This window comes from Anguilla rostrata, chromosome 3, assembly GCF_018555375.3.
Source record: "Anguilla rostrata isolate EN2019 chromosome 3, ASM1855537v3, whole genome shotgun sequence".
In the NCBI taxonomy this organism is placed as follows: Eukaryota; Metazoa; Chordata; class Actinopteri; order Anguilliformes; family Anguillidae; genus Anguilla; species Anguilla rostrata.
In genome coordinates this window covers 14,264,510-14,279,110 of record NC_057935.1, presented here as the reverse complement: position 1 = coordinate 14,279,110, position 14,601 = coordinate 14,264,510, and the positions used below count along the sequence as shown (strand labels likewise).

At 48.9% G+C, this 14,601-nt stretch overlaps 1 protein-coding gene across 5 annotated transcripts in view; it reads right to left on the bottom strand.

Annotated features, from left to right (window-relative positions):
* Positions 1 to 330: 330 nt before the first annotated feature.
* Positions 331 to 14,601, bottom strand: part of nsd1a (nuclear receptor binding SET domain protein 1a) — a 28,700-nt gene continuing 14,429 nt past the window's right edge. For 4 of the 5 annotated variants that reach the window (XM_064326388.1, XM_064326386.1, XM_064326385.1 and 1 more), the window contains 18 exons: positions 14,280 to 14,517; positions 13,802 to 13,893; positions 12,845 to 12,904; positions 12,260 to 12,320; positions 11,960 to 12,090; positions 10,912 to 11,043; positions 10,450 to 10,573; positions 9,852 to 10,052; positions 9,353 to 9,532; positions 9,058 to 9,214; positions 8,560 to 8,765; positions 7,945 to 8,057; positions 7,237 to 7,506; positions 6,720 to 6,836; positions 6,200 to 6,341; positions 5,708 to 5,814; positions 5,140 to 5,341; positions 331 to 4,439 (listed from right to left, as the gene is read on the bottom strand). In XM_064326388.1, the coding sequence (XP_064182458.1) occupies positions 3,688 to 4,439; positions 5,140 to 5,341; positions 5,708 to 5,814; positions 6,200 to 6,341; positions 6,720 to 6,836; positions 7,237 to 7,506; positions 7,945 to 8,057; positions 8,560 to 8,765; positions 9,058 to 9,214; positions 9,353 to 9,532; positions 9,852 to 10,052; positions 10,450 to 10,573; positions 10,912 to 11,043; positions 11,960 to 12,090; positions 12,260 to 12,320; positions 12,845 to 12,904; positions 13,802 to 13,893; positions 14,280 to 14,517 (3,285 nt within the window). In that variant the 3' untranslated portion in view covers positions 331 to 3,687. The remainder of the gene's footprint in view (positions 4,440 to 5,139; positions 5,342 to 5,707; positions 5,815 to 6,199; positions 6,342 to 6,719; positions 6,837 to 7,236; positions 7,507 to 7,944; positions 8,058 to 8,559; positions 8,766 to 9,057; positions 9,215 to 9,352; positions 9,533 to 9,851; positions 10,053 to 10,449; positions 10,574 to 10,911; positions 11,044 to 11,959; positions 12,091 to 12,259; positions 12,321 to 12,844; positions 12,905 to 13,801; positions 13,894 to 14,279; positions 14,518 to 14,601) is intronic. The other variant, XM_064326389.1, reaches the window with a different exon arrangement.

Genomic DNA, 14,601 nt, shown 5'->3' with positions numbered 1-14,601 from the left:
AAAAAAGAAACCTATCCAAAATACGCATTCTGAATATTGGTGCAGGTTGGAAGACTCTTTTACATTAGTAAGCAACCTGCAAGCGTTGTATTGGTGTCTAAAGGGTTCAAGTGTTTTTAAATTAATGATTTTATATAGGTCTACAGGTATTATAAGCATGGCAAACAACCAGTCAGAGCCTACTGCAGGGCTTACTCAGGTGTACAGTACAGTAACATCAGTAACCGGTGGGTCACAGGCTAAATTGGGAAGAAGTAGAGGATGGTAGCCTTTTCTAGTACATTCTTTGTGTTTTCTCCCCCGAACACGCAGTAATGAAGACACGGCGTGTCTGTGTGATACTTTAATTACAGTTTTTTTTGTCGTTTTTGTTTTTTTGTAATTATGTACAAAGGACTACAGTACAGTTCAGGATTCATCTCAAGGCTGCAGTTTTATCTTCTTGTTAGAATTCTGCTAACAGACCACTGCTTGTGTCTGGATGGGAGGGGCTGGATGCACAGAGGTTGCTGACACGTATTTAGCTAGTACAGCAGGGAAGGACGAGTTAAAAAAAGAAACACTGGAAAACATCATAAATGTGTTAAAAGGGCAGCTCACTTTCTGGGGGGTTTGGTATCATTTCACTTTTAGTGCATGTTTTCAACTGGCCTAGACAGTTTTGGCATGTGATGAAAGATTTACGTCAACTTTTGATGGTCTCCTGGCTTTACAATGGCTTGTTATAGGAGGCATTAGGGGGTTTGTGTTCTAAAGCAAGAAAATACACTTCAAATAACTCCAACGCTTGTACAGCGATGCGATGTTTCCAGAGGCTGCACATATGAACATATTCATTTTATAGTGTTCATTCACAGAAACATTTTGAAAAACCATCTTACTGGCACTTCTCTTCTTGAGCATAGGAGTCTCAGGTTGTTCCTGCCATAAGAAATTCTTCTAACCAGAAATACGATAAAACTTTCTGAAGGTAATATACACATGTACATGGACACACAACATTTTAGAAGTTTTAGAGTCTGAAATGTGTTTTCTTACTTTAGACCACATACTCCTCAATGCCCCCATACCAATTATTGTGAAACTTCCGGAAATATCTAAAATATCCTTCACCGTACACAAAAACTGTCTGCACCAGTCAAGACTTTACCAAAACTGAAATTATATTGGAAAAACCCCATTGTGAACTACCCCTTTAAAAGCACGCATAAACACAGAAAGCGGTGCGGTTCTGCTAGACTGGTTACAGAAAAGAACAGTCCGTGATTGGCTCTGCAGTTGCACCCACTGGCCAGTCACACAAGTCCATTGTCCAATCAAACGGCCGAAAACACAAAATCCACCCATCGTCCAATCACACTGGTTTTAAAGCGTCCAGGTTGTATGGAGTGGGCCACAGAGTTTCAGAGACGCCAGTACCCAGCAGCAGCTCAGTACTGTGACAGACACACAGCCACAGAGGACAGTTTCAGGTCAGTTGGCTAAATTGCAGGAATTGGCACTCTCCTCCCCCCCCCCCCCCACCCCACATAAGTAGTGCTGGAGCTCCTGAGTTTCTCTCAGGTACTGATAAGGGGTTAGAAATCCCAAACAGGAACAGCCATGACTTGCAACAAATGCAACACTGCCTGATCGCATCATAGCTGCACTAGTTGACGAACACCATTTTCCCGTTTGAAATAATGTGGAATAAAGCTCCCCTGAAAGCGATGGCACTTCACTGTACTCTAGGAGAACACAGCCTATGGGCTACCTGCAGACTTGGGCTCCACCAGGTGCACACAGACTTGTTTTTACACTGTGCTGATCAGGAGCTGGGTCTGACCTTTGTCCGCGTCAGATCTGAGCTGGATGCCTGTGGAAAGCGACAGAACGTCCCCCTTGACTCACATAACCCATCTTCCTGCGTCCCATCATGCTCTGCTTCAGCCGAACAGCGTTTTGTTCCGGGGAGATAGTATCCTCTTAGGTAGGGTAGAATTGTTCTCTTTCCGGTCTTCAAGTAACAATACGTTTCTCACAGCCAACAGCAGAGGGCGCAGTGTATGTCGTTCCCGATATCCCAAGCCAATCGAAAAGTCAGTTTGGTTTATTCAGTAACTACAGTACATTCCACATTATATATATATATATATATTTTAAAAAATCTAAAAAATTCCCCCTTCCTTTCAAAAATGTTGACCTGCAGACTTTGCTCCGTGATAACGATGCATGGTGACACACTGCTCAGAAAACGTAGGTGATGCTCAGCCAAACAGGAAGCTCGCTTCGGCAGCACGTATACTAAAACTGGAACCATACAGGGTCAAAAGACAGAGATACAAAACGGTCACACTTTACCGCTGTCTTCGTTGTAGACTCAACTCTGACCTCTGCACCACTAATCCGCTACACACACACACACACACACTCACTCACACACACACACACACACACGTGTTATTGACCCTTCGAAAATAACCCTACCCTGGGGCAGACACAAGGAAGGCAATGTGTTTAAAAGCTTAAAACCAGTGTTAAAAACAGGCCTGGTTTTAGATGTATGAGAACATGGAGGGCCCAGCTTCACACAGCGCAGGACGTTCAGACATTTGGGAGCTCCCAAGCAGCACCTCAGTGACACACGAGTCCTTCCTTTTTCAATCAGTTCATACGGAACCATAGGATTGGATCTCGTCCTTTAAAAAAAAATGGTTAAAAACTCAAAGCTCCAGGTGGGTAACGGAGGTAACCGGTGGGGTCTCAGTTTGGAGCCAAAATATAAACGTTGGGAAAGAGGGAGGTGCAAGAGGCACGGTCACGGAGAGCAGCGGCCGTCCTCCAAATCGGGCCCTCTTGTACCATCTGTGCGTTATCTGTTATGAGCCAGCAGGTGGCGCCACAGACAGGAATGGTGAAGTGGGGCGGGGGGGGGCGGGGGTGGTAAATCTGCTGTCCCATCTAAATTTGCATGTTCTGAACAGATCTACTCCCTTAGGTCTGACTTGCCCTATCGGATGTCTATCCACGGGATTACTTCAGGTTGTGTGTGTACACGGCACTCTGCAAAGACCCCATCCACACCGATGAAACATGACAAAGCGCAGATGCTTTAAGTGAACCAAACAAAAAAAAACAAAAAAACACACACCTGGACAGGTTTTTAAAAAAAACAAAGCTTAGTCAGCTAAATTATTCAGATGTAGCGTCTTCTCTGTGCTCCGAGGGGAAGCTTTTTAATAAAAGGGGGCTTTTTTTATTTTGGGGTGGGGGGGGCCTCATCTCAGGGCCCAGTGTTCTGTGGGATTTGTGCGGTGGTCCCCGAGTTCCGGTCACGGTCACCGTGGTGAGGGCGTGGCCATGATTCGTTCCCTCATGCACGGCCCTGTGCCTGATTCTGGCCGTGCCTGAAGGGGTTTCCGCCTTCTGTACATGGATTTATCATTTTTCCGGAGGAGAGAACATGATTAAATGTAAACGAGTGAAAGGAAAAAAAAAAAATAGAAATGTGAAGAAACGAACGATAAACAGCACCAGACACAAATAACGTCTGCGTGAGAACATGAGACAGCAGCGGCTCCGCCCCTTTCGGGCAGCAGTCAGTCAGTCAGCGCGCGGTTATGTGCGTCCCTTCTGCGCCCGCATGCACACGCTCCACTTCCCCTCGCCAGCTCCCCCTGCTGGTCCGGCTGTCTGAGGTGGGTCACTTCACTCCGCTGCCACGTCCTTTAGGTCCGCCCCGTCAGGATCAGCATCATCCTCAGACCCCTCCCCCTCTTTGTCAAACACCTCATCCTCATCCTCAAGCCCCTCCTCCTCTCCATTTAACCCATCCTCTTCATCGAGCCCCTCCCCCTCTTCATCTATCCCCTCCTCCTCCTCCTCTTCAAGTCCCTCCTCTTCTTCCACCTCCTCAGCATCACCCTCTTCCTCAAATTCCTCTTCCTCGTCCTCCTCTTCTTCCTCCCCAAACTCCTCCCCCTCTTCATCCAACTCCCCTTCCTCTTCTTCGAGCCCCTCCCCCTCGCCATCTTCCTTGTCGACCTCTCCGCCGCTCTCGCGCTTGGGGGCGGGGCATTTCTGGGCGCTGGAGGAGGAGTCAGACATGTAGAGGGGTGGGGGGGCGGGGCCGAGGGCCGGTTTAGGGGCAGGCTGGGAGGGGCAGGTCATAGAGGGGGTGACGGCAGCGCCGGCGGTGAGGGGGGGCAGCTGCGGGAGCACCCCCATGGGCTTTGGGGGGGCCTGGCCCGGGGGGGGCACGTACTCGCGGATCTCTCCGGGTTCGAGCGGGTCGGGACCACAGGGGTCGTGCTCGCTGCAGGACAGCCGGCCGTCCAGTTTGGAGATGAACAGCATGCCCTCCCGGTGCTGGGGGCAGAAGGAGCTGGGGCACATCTCGCAGAAGGAGGCCGCCTCGCCCCCGCACACGTCACACTGGTGCCACGGACACTCCCAGCGCCCTGAAACATAGCCAATCACAGGCCACACAGAAACACACACAGCCAATCAGCAACCCCACACAGACACCAGTATGCAGTATTTGTGGAATATGTGTATGCAGTACTGACCTGCAATAAATGTATGTGTGCGCAGTACTGGCCAGCAGTAAGAGTATGTATATGCAGTAGTGTCCTAAAACAGGTGTATGCAGTATGCAGTACTGACCTACAGTAAGTGTATGTATATGCAGTATGCAGTACTGACCAACAGTAAGTGTATGTATATGCAGTATGCAGTACTGACCAACAGTAAGTGTATGTATATGCAGTACTGACCAACAGTAAGTGTATGTATATGCAGTACTGACCTACAGTAAGTGTATGTATATGCAGTACTGACCTACAGTAAGTGTATGTATATGCAGTATGCAGTACTGACCAACAGTAAGGGTATGTATATGCAGTACTGACCAACAGTAAGTGTATGTATATGCAGTACTGACCTACAGTAAGTGTATGTATATGCAGTACTGACCTACAGTAAGTGTATGTATATGCAGTACTGACCTACAGTACGTGTCTGTATATGCAGTACTGACCTACAGTACGTGTCTGTATATGCAGTACTGACCTACAGTAAGTGTATGTATATGCAGTACTGACCTACAGTAAGTGTATGTATATGCAGTACTGACCTACAGTAAGTGCACACAGCCCTTACCCGCGGGTCTCTTGGACAGGTTGAGGCAGTCGGCGTGGTAGACCTTGGGGCAGCCCGGCTTCTTGCAGGAGACGATCTGGCCCCCGTCCCCGCAGCTGAAGCACTCGTCCTCCCGCTCCCTCTGCACCTCCAGCTTGCTCTTCTTCTTCACCGGGATCTTCCTCTTAAACTTGCGGTTCTTGTCTTCCGACGAGGGCTGGTTCTGAGGACAGAATTGATCGAGTTTGCTTTACTAATACAATACATCAGGATAACACAAAAATCACACAGAGCATGTGCAGTAGGAAAAGTAGGAAAACATAGGGAGGACAAACTGAGGATGGAACACACAGCTGAGGAGAGAAGGCCCTGTATCCATTATGACTCCAGCTGTGCCCAGCTCAAAAATTCAAATTTTTATTCACAATTCAAATAACTTTTTTCTCCCCCCCCGCAAGAGAACTTGGCATCCCATTCAAATTCTCCCATAGCTCAGTGCACAGAGAGCATCGTGTTGCCGACGACGTAAACTGGAGACGTGACACGCATCGGACTGCCTGGCTGAAGCCAAGCGGCCTCCCTTCCTCACCTTGGGTCGGTCGCCCAGGAAGCCGCTGCAGTTGGGGGCGCCGCACTTGCACACGGTCTTGCCGTTCCCCAGGCACTCCAGGTTGTAGTTGAAGGTGAGCTCCACTCCTGGAGGGAAGCAGTTTTTAGACGCACGCGCTCATACACAACCGCGGTGAAATTAAAACGGTGCTTACACAAAACACTGCTGCGATACCAGACTTTAAAATTCAAAGGCAGGGCTGCCCAACCCTGTTCCTGGAGAGCTACCGTCCTGCAGGTCTACATTTCAGCTCTCATTTGGCACGCCTGACTGCCAATTAGCAGATTAAAAGGCTCTCTAGCTGTTGAATGAGGTGTGCTTTGTTAGGGTTGGAGTGAAAGTCAATAGGATAGTGGATCTCCAGGAACAGGGTTGGGAAGCCCGCTATCTGAAAGCAGGTAGAACCCCGCAGCACTTGACTGGACCCTGGTGAGCCGGCGCGCTGGGCATGGCCGTGGGGGCGTGGCCCACCTGCGGGGATGTCCACCAGGGCGAAGAGCCCGACCCGCGTGTCCCCGTTGACCGTCCACTTCTGGGTCTCGCAGTTGGGCTGGCAGCTGTGGTTCATGAAGCGGGCCTGGTTCCCCTTGGGCCCGGCGTCGATGATCCGGTCCTGCGGACGCGAGCCAAACAAACGGCACTCAGAAAAAAGTGGACACTGCCCTTCACTTAAACAGCTGATTCTACGATGTGTAAATGATTCATAAATGTGATGTGTGTAAGTACTTGTACTAAAAATCCAATACAACCGTTAGCGTTGTAATTTTACCAAAGCTTAAACAGCAAAAGGTGTTTTTTGCATGGCTGCTCACTATACAGTTACACCTCACCTTGTGTATGTAAGGGAGACTGTATTTTGTATTAAACGTTGTGTTTTAAGTGTGGCCAGTCACAATACATAGTTGTGTGTTACATGTAATATGTGTGCGTGTGTGTTTGTGTGTGCATATGTAGGAGATGCCATTTTGTACTAAATGCTATCGGGCTCCACCTTGTCCAGAGTCAGCATGTAGAAGTTGCAGATGTCGTTCTCCTGGGCGTGTCTGATCCTAGCTCGGCACTCCTCCTCGTCGATCACCTCGCCCACGTACTCGTTCACAAACTCGCCCTGACGACCCGGAACCAGAAAAGATGAGAGGGGTCCTGACAGACAGGGCGTTCTGAACCAGAACACGGCTCAGTATCACGGTGCGTCGCAGATAAATCACAATGTTTGCATGTGGGGATGACAAGAGTGTTCCAGATGAATAACAATATCAGTATTTCATTTGAAAATACCAGAATAGGTTTCAAACGACATACCTACTATTTGGGCACAGCACTATATTATTTGACAGTGTCACAGGGTTGCTGCTGAATCACAATATCTGCACGCAGCTGGATAAAATGAGTGTTCCAGCATTCATAAATGACTAATGCATAATGCATGAGGGCCCAGAGCGTCGGTGTGAACTTCGAATTTGAGCGCGTAAGGGGCGGGGCTAACGGACTGACGGACGGGCGCTGACCTTCTTGATGTCGGTGATGCTGCGCAGCCCCCAGCCGCGCGCCAGCGTGCGGAAGATCTCCACCGGGGTGTACTGGCGCTTGGTGAAGCACTGGTTCTGGCAGCGCTCGCCCGCCGGGCACACCTGCGGGTGGCACTCGTACATCAGCATGCGGTTGATGCACTCCGAGTCCAGGCCGCACGGGCTCTCGTCCGCCGCCTTGCAGTTGCAGCGCGGGATCTCCGACAGGTCGGCCGTGATGATCTGGACCTTTCCTATTGGCCGGTTCACCTGGAAGGGACGCAGAGAAGACAGCGGCTCGGCACCGAGCGCACCAGTGTGTCGTGAACGTACGACAATACGAAGCTCTGAAACGACACATCCCTGAACGACGGAAAGTGATTGTGCAGAAGAAATTTGCACCAGCGCTTTAATATTTCAGCCTGTTCACTGAACGACTGGTTGCAGTGAAATTGGACTGCGGGGTTAAAAGAAGAGTCAGCCTGGCATCACGTGTTTCTGAGAAGATGGCGCCTTTGTCTGCTTTTCACCAAATATACAGAGGAAGCACCAGCAATGAGGCTGGCCTACAAATGCACTCGGGCATTCCGCTTTGGGAGAAAAGAGCGTCAGGATAAAAACAGCAACAGAAAAAGCGTTCTTTTTGCACTCTGCGAAAAGAGAGGGCAGCACTCAAGTGTTCTGTGAGGGGAGGGGACCGGACTGTACCTTTATGTGCCTGTATGGAGGGGGTTTCTTGTCATTTCTTCGGTCTTCCTGCAGCTGCCTCATTTCTTTCTCTGCCTGCAGCTCCTGGAATCTTGCAGCAGCTTCATGCAGAGCTGAGGAGAGATTAACAATGTGCAGATTATCACCAGCAGCAAGTAATTCTGGGAAATACAGTCCATCTCTAGGATATAATGACCAGCCTTTGCAGTTTTGGTAACCTTCAATTCTGTTGAAATGCATTTTGTGTCCTTTTAGCTGCTCATTTTGTATACACAATGAGGTAATTGACTACAAAAGGCCTATTAAGAGAGCAATCATAACTTTGGTGCAATTCAACAAATTAACTCGTTAAACTGAAAGTGTTAAGACTAGATAGACAACTATGAAAATAACCAGTGAAAAAAAAACTTCAGTTCCAATGGTGCAAAGGCACCTGATTGATGCTGATTAAAATTATATGTGATAATGTTTCTGCTCAACAGATGACTGAATCAGGTTTTAGTGCCATCTTGCTGCTGGAGGACTGAATTACAGGCTAAAAAAAGCTATAGATCACATGAACTTTCCTCAACAAAACCTCTCGGGAGTTTAGCAGTGAAGCACACGTGCCAGTACCTTTCTTGTAGATGGCGTCCGCTCCCTTCCCCATCTTGTCCTTGTTATTGGCGTCTCCCTCCATGTAGGGGAAGACTCTGGCCTGATAGGTCCACAGGTAGTCCTTGGAGCCGAAAAAGTGCACAGGGAACTCCCCCACATCGTGCCTCATACGCATGATGTTCTCAGGCACGTTTTTGGGGAGAGTGACCTCTGCGGGCCACCACCTGGAGAGAGAGAGCACCCCAAATAATTGGTTTTGGGTTAAGACTCAGACTCCACCCAGTTTCACACGAGTGTGATGACCCTTTAGCCAAGTACAACACCTGACGTTCCCTATTAAATATCTGGCATTTAAACATATAGCTAAAATAATGGACCCATTTAGTTAATTTAACATCATGACTTATTAAACAGCACACGGATGCTCATCATCTTTAAAAACATGCTAACGTGCAATGTTAAACTACAAAACACATGAAAGCTCATTATGTCCAGAGAAATGAGCGTGGTCCAAACCTGTATCTGCCCACTTTGACCCACAGTACGTCCTTGTAATGGGGCTTCTTGCTGGCTCGACAGTCATTGCAGAACCAGCTGCCCTCAGGCATGTCGATATTCAGACACTCGCGGTGGAAGGCTGCAGGGCAGGACTCGCAACACAGGAGACTGCCCCCTACAGGGAGGGAGGTTCCACAACAAGGAAAAAACGTCAAATTACTATAGAGTGGGATACAGTAGAGGTACAGTGAGATAACAAGGTACAGTGAGAGCACGATACGATGGGGTACAGCAGGGGATGCGGGTTACAGACCTTCAGAGCAGACGAAGCACCAGCTGACGTTGATGTGCTCGTGGTTTCGGCAGCCTCGGCGGGGGGTGAAGTGGTTGGGACACAGGAAGCTGTTGTTGGCCAGGATCACGCTGCCGGCTGCCATGCAGTAGTCATTAGCGTGGTACGCCACCGGGCAGCGCACGCACCGTGTCAGTCGACCTAGGGGGCAAATACACTTCAGCAACACTTCACAATACCTAGGACAATAATTACACTTGTACGAGTAAGAAGATGAAGACTAAGGTGATGAAGATTTTGCTCAGCATTCCAAAGTGAACACAATAATAATAAAAAAACTAGCAAAATAACAGAAAAAAGGAAAACAGGAGTAAAACTAAAACTAAGGTCTAAAGATTAAAACATAAGTCTGACAGTCATAGGAACCATTCACTGTGATTGGAGTAAAGTCGACTGGTTGGAATTCACTGGCTCCTGCTTGTAAAAGCTGGTGGTGGTGGTGGGGGGGGGGAGAACACACCTTTGGAGACGGAGGGGTTGGCGGGGTTGGTGATGTAGCAGGACAGGCAGACGTGGAGGGAGCAGCGGAAGCCCCGCCCCTGGGCCATGGTGGGGGCGTGCTTGGCGATGCACTCTCCGTGGTAGAACTTTCCGCACACGGGGATCATGCAGCGCTTCACGTCCGAGCCAGGCTTCTTGCACACGAAGCAGGTGTGCACACCTGGAAGGGGCCAAACACAGCGCCATGCTGAACGCCACTTCCACAGGCCTGCACACCTCCTGCTCCACAACACACTCTTTTTCTGTTTTTAACATAATCCATTTATACACTGGAATGTCATATTTTCATAGGGATTGGGGGGGGGGGGCATATTTGTGAGTTCAGACCGGAAGGTGGCCATGGTCGGGATCTCCAGGGGGAGTCATCCAGCAGGGCTTCAATATTTGGGGTTTCAGTATTTGGGGGTTTGGTGTTTGAATGTTCAGCATTTGGGGGTTCAGTGTTTGGGAATTTCAATGCTTGGGGGTTCAGTGTTTGGGGCTTCAGTATTTAGGGGTGCAGCATTTGGAGTTTCAGTATTTGGGGGTGCAGTATTTGGGGCGACGGCGATCCTGACCCGTTTTGCACTCGTTGCAGATGAAGCGGCCCTGGGGGGTCTCCTCCAGCCCGATGCACTGCAGGTGGAACGCCCCGCAGCACTGACCCTCACAGAGCAGCAGCTCCCCCGTCTTCTCACACACCTGGGGGGGCACGCACACACACACAATGCTTACACAACTATTCCCACACTCAGACAAATAACACACTACACAGCAGGGCTCGATTCCACTTCAATTCAGTCAATGTACTAAAACTGATAAACTGAACAATCCCCCAAAATGCCTATATTATTAGGGGCATTTTTTAGCCATACAGTTCTGTTATCAAGAGTTGAGAACAGTATGAAAAATACCCCCTATTGTGCCCACCTCAGCAAGCATGTACCTCACAACCAGCTGACCTGTCCCACTCTTACCCTCCACACCTGGCACACTCACACCGCCAGCACGTACCTGGCACGCACGCACGCCCAACTCACCTGGCACACGTTCTCCTTCATGGAGGCGGCGCCCCCTTTCTCCCCCGGGGGTCTCTTACAGAGGGCCATCCCGTCCTCCAGACATGGCTCCTTCACCCCGGTCATGCTGTCCTCCCGCCCCGAGCAAAAGCCCTGCCGACCAATCACATCTCAGTTACCCCGGAAACTAAAGGCACCAGCACGAGCACCCTGCTGCAGTGTACAATAGGCCTACAGCCTGGGTGGCTAACGCCTTCAAACAGCCACAGGATGTGCTGGCAGTTAGCGGTTGATGACACAGTTAGCTCCCCTCACCTGGGGCCTACTGCATTAAAACTTCACACCTGAGACTAAGTGCGAACGTCGGATGTTCATTCAGGCATAAATTTTAGTTGCACAGGTTCCGGCATTCAGCAACAGACACCAAGAGTTGTTTAGGACTAAAATCCACGCCTAACAGCACTGGGCTAGCAGTAAGCCGAGCGTAACGTTGACGGCTACAGTAATTACAATTCAAGCTTTCGTCGTCTTTTGATTTGAAAAAGAAACAAAATCTCGGCTTTGCCTCAGCCATTTTAGAAAATGCCAGCCAGTTCCACGGTATGCAAATTCGGAGTTCACACTTCTATGCAACTGACACATATGTGAACATGTGTCGTAATTAGTGCCTGCCGAGCCGCCTAGCTGGTGCAACCGACATCAATGCTGCGCTTATGCCAGATGTTAGTGAGGACTAACAGCGTCAGACGCGAGGCAAACCTCGGGCGTAATGGCTGGTTGCATGACCTGCATTTATGCACCCAGCCCCTGGTGTCTTACATCACAATTGGTTGCCGACTTCAAGGGAAAATTAAAATGAAAATGTACTGGCACACGTATAAAGTTACTGTGGAGGGGATCTGAAAACAGACAGATCTTACCGAAAACAGATGCTAAATATTTGTTTAAAAAAAAACACAAAAGCACACAGCTGTTGTCAAATGTAAAAGTTGGATTTTAGCTGGTCAGCTGGTCACATTCTGTTTACATTCAAATGACTGGCGGTTTTAAGCAGCCCCTGTGAACTGACCTCCGAGTCCAGCGTTCCCTCACCATCCCCCTCTGTCCCACACAGGGAGTCCCAGGTGGCCCCGCCCTCCAGGCTCTCCCTGCGGGGCGTGGGAGAGGAACTTTGCAGGCCTTGCGCGCTGTCCTGTTTATCTGAAGAGACACAGACAGACAGACACACAGACAAAGAGATATTACACACCGACAGTCAAACACAAGAGCCCAGGGTATTAATCCCATGTTCCACCGGGTCGGTTTCGACCAGCAGGGGATTGGGTCTGTAAAGAGTGGACCCAGCTCTGCTCCGAGCTGGGAGGCTTACCTTCAGAAGCAGCATGCCACGGCAAACTGGAATCAGGCACTTCATTCGCCACATCTTTCACCTGTAACACAGAGGACCAATGAAGCGTGCGCCCACCGCAGCAGTCCAACCTCTCTGACCAATTACCACGAGACGGAAAACAACAAAGAATAGGGATGGATGGATAGAGTGACTGTTAATGAGGTGAAACGGGCCATGTTGACCTTGTGGGTCTCTAAGGACAAAATGGTGTATTAGTTTGGCCTTAATTCATTTAGCAGTTGCTCTCCAGAGCGACATACAATATATCACAATAATATTTGATGCACACAAGTACAGACCAGAAAAGTAACTACAAAACGGTCAAAATCCCTCCTTCAACCCAAGTCGATGTGTAGTGAGTTTTCTGACACAAAATGGCTGCCGTGTTTCACCAGATGGGTGGTGCTCACTGGTGGTGAGATGAGTTTCCCCCAGAGATGAGAGGCACTGTATAAATGGCATCTATTATTATTGATGTTTTTGATTCAAACAAATAAATAAAGCGTAATTCATTGAGCTCGGAGGGGCCGTGTCGGGTCTGTGGGACGTTGGGAGCCCTCTCACCTCATCCAGTACCTCATGACTGTCCTGGCTCTCAGAGTCCTCTCCTGGATCCCTACACTCCTGACCAACCCAGCACCAGTAAGAGAATGTCACACGTACGCCAAAAAGACACAGCACAAAACCTTCTGAAGCATCACAAAACCCCCGATCATCATGTAAAAAACAACACATACCCAATTTAACCAATGTAGACACACAAAAACTACATAAAACCCCCTCTTCATTACATACAAACACTGTCATCACATACGTAGCCAATGTCGTTAAAAATTGTGAGTTGTCCTGAAGGGACTAGTACAATTAGACCCATAGAAGGACTGCATAGAGGCAATCAAGAAAAACAAAACAAACATGGATCACTGTGGTGAGCTGAATGCATGTGGATTCTAGACTGCCTAGTGGATTCACATACATGATGACATAAACCTCCTCTATACCTTATCTTACTAATTTCCTGAACAGGAAGACTATGGGAAACAGGAAGTAGGAACAGGAGGCTCAGTTGCTGCGTGAATGAGCCAATCAGCTCACAGATAGGGAGCAGAAACTAGGGCCAGTAAGGTGTCGGTATCCAGACTTAAGTCGAGTTTACAACTTCCTGCCCTGAAAGTTCTAGTAATGAGCTTGTCCTGCACAGCTGGGGGATACTGCCCTTCAACGGGAGACTGAGGGGGAAGCATTCGGGGAGTTTAGGACAATAGCGGCCTCTGATATCCAAATATCTCCCTCCTTCCCCACTGAAGTGACTACCAGTCACACAGAAATGTTCACACATGGCACATCCATTTGATTGAGCAGGACAGTGTCTTGCAGTAGGTAATGACCATGATATGACCATGACTGCAATATAAATAATGGAGCACAAAAAGGGAGAATACTCAGACTGCAATGTTTTGAACCCGAATGGAAATGTTAGATGACTCTGTCTCTGTCAGCACAATGGAATTTTTCCGGTACCTTCTTGGTTGGGACAGTAAGAAACTCTGTCTCCTCCGTACTCTCCAGGAGCTTTTTGGTAGGCTTCCTCTGCCTCTTCTTGTCCTGGAGCGCTGAACGGAGACATGCTTCGTTTAAAACAGGAGCAAGGCCGCCAGCTGGGCCTCATCAGTCAATAAGAGAATTTACTGACATAGGGGAAGGGGTTTTCCAAATTGAATTAGAATTGCAATTCTTATTTAGAATTGTTGTCTGTATGCTTGTGTTGTCCTAATAAGTATACAAACAAAATATCAAAACATGTTTCATAGTGAGGGGACTTATGTTCCTGGGGGGGATAGTCAGCCCTCTCAATCACCAAGTATTCAAATATGTGATTTTGCCAGTTTGACTGAATTTATTTCAGTGCTTTTCCTCTTAAGTTCTTCTGGGGAGATGTCCTTCACCTAATTAGAATGGAAGTACAATTAAAATAGCCTTTCAAAAAAGCTTCTCTCACCAGATTCCACAGAGTGATGCGTACCAGGAGAGGGAGCTTCAGGGGGCGGGGTTAGTGTGTCAATGGGCGGGGCATGGCCTTCCTGGGGAGGGGTCTGTTCCAGGACGGTAGGGGCTGGTCCAGTAGCAGCCTTGGATTGCTCCTCGGGGGGTGGAGTTTGCATCTCTGGCAGCGAGTTCAGTGGGTTTGGCATCACTTTCCCAGATGTGATCTGTTCTGTACTGCTGAGGTCAGAGTCCTAGAGCCCAGCAGGGTAGAGACAGCAGTGACCTCTCATGCAACGGCTGACAACCATCAGTCAGGTCTTAACACTGAGGTCTGC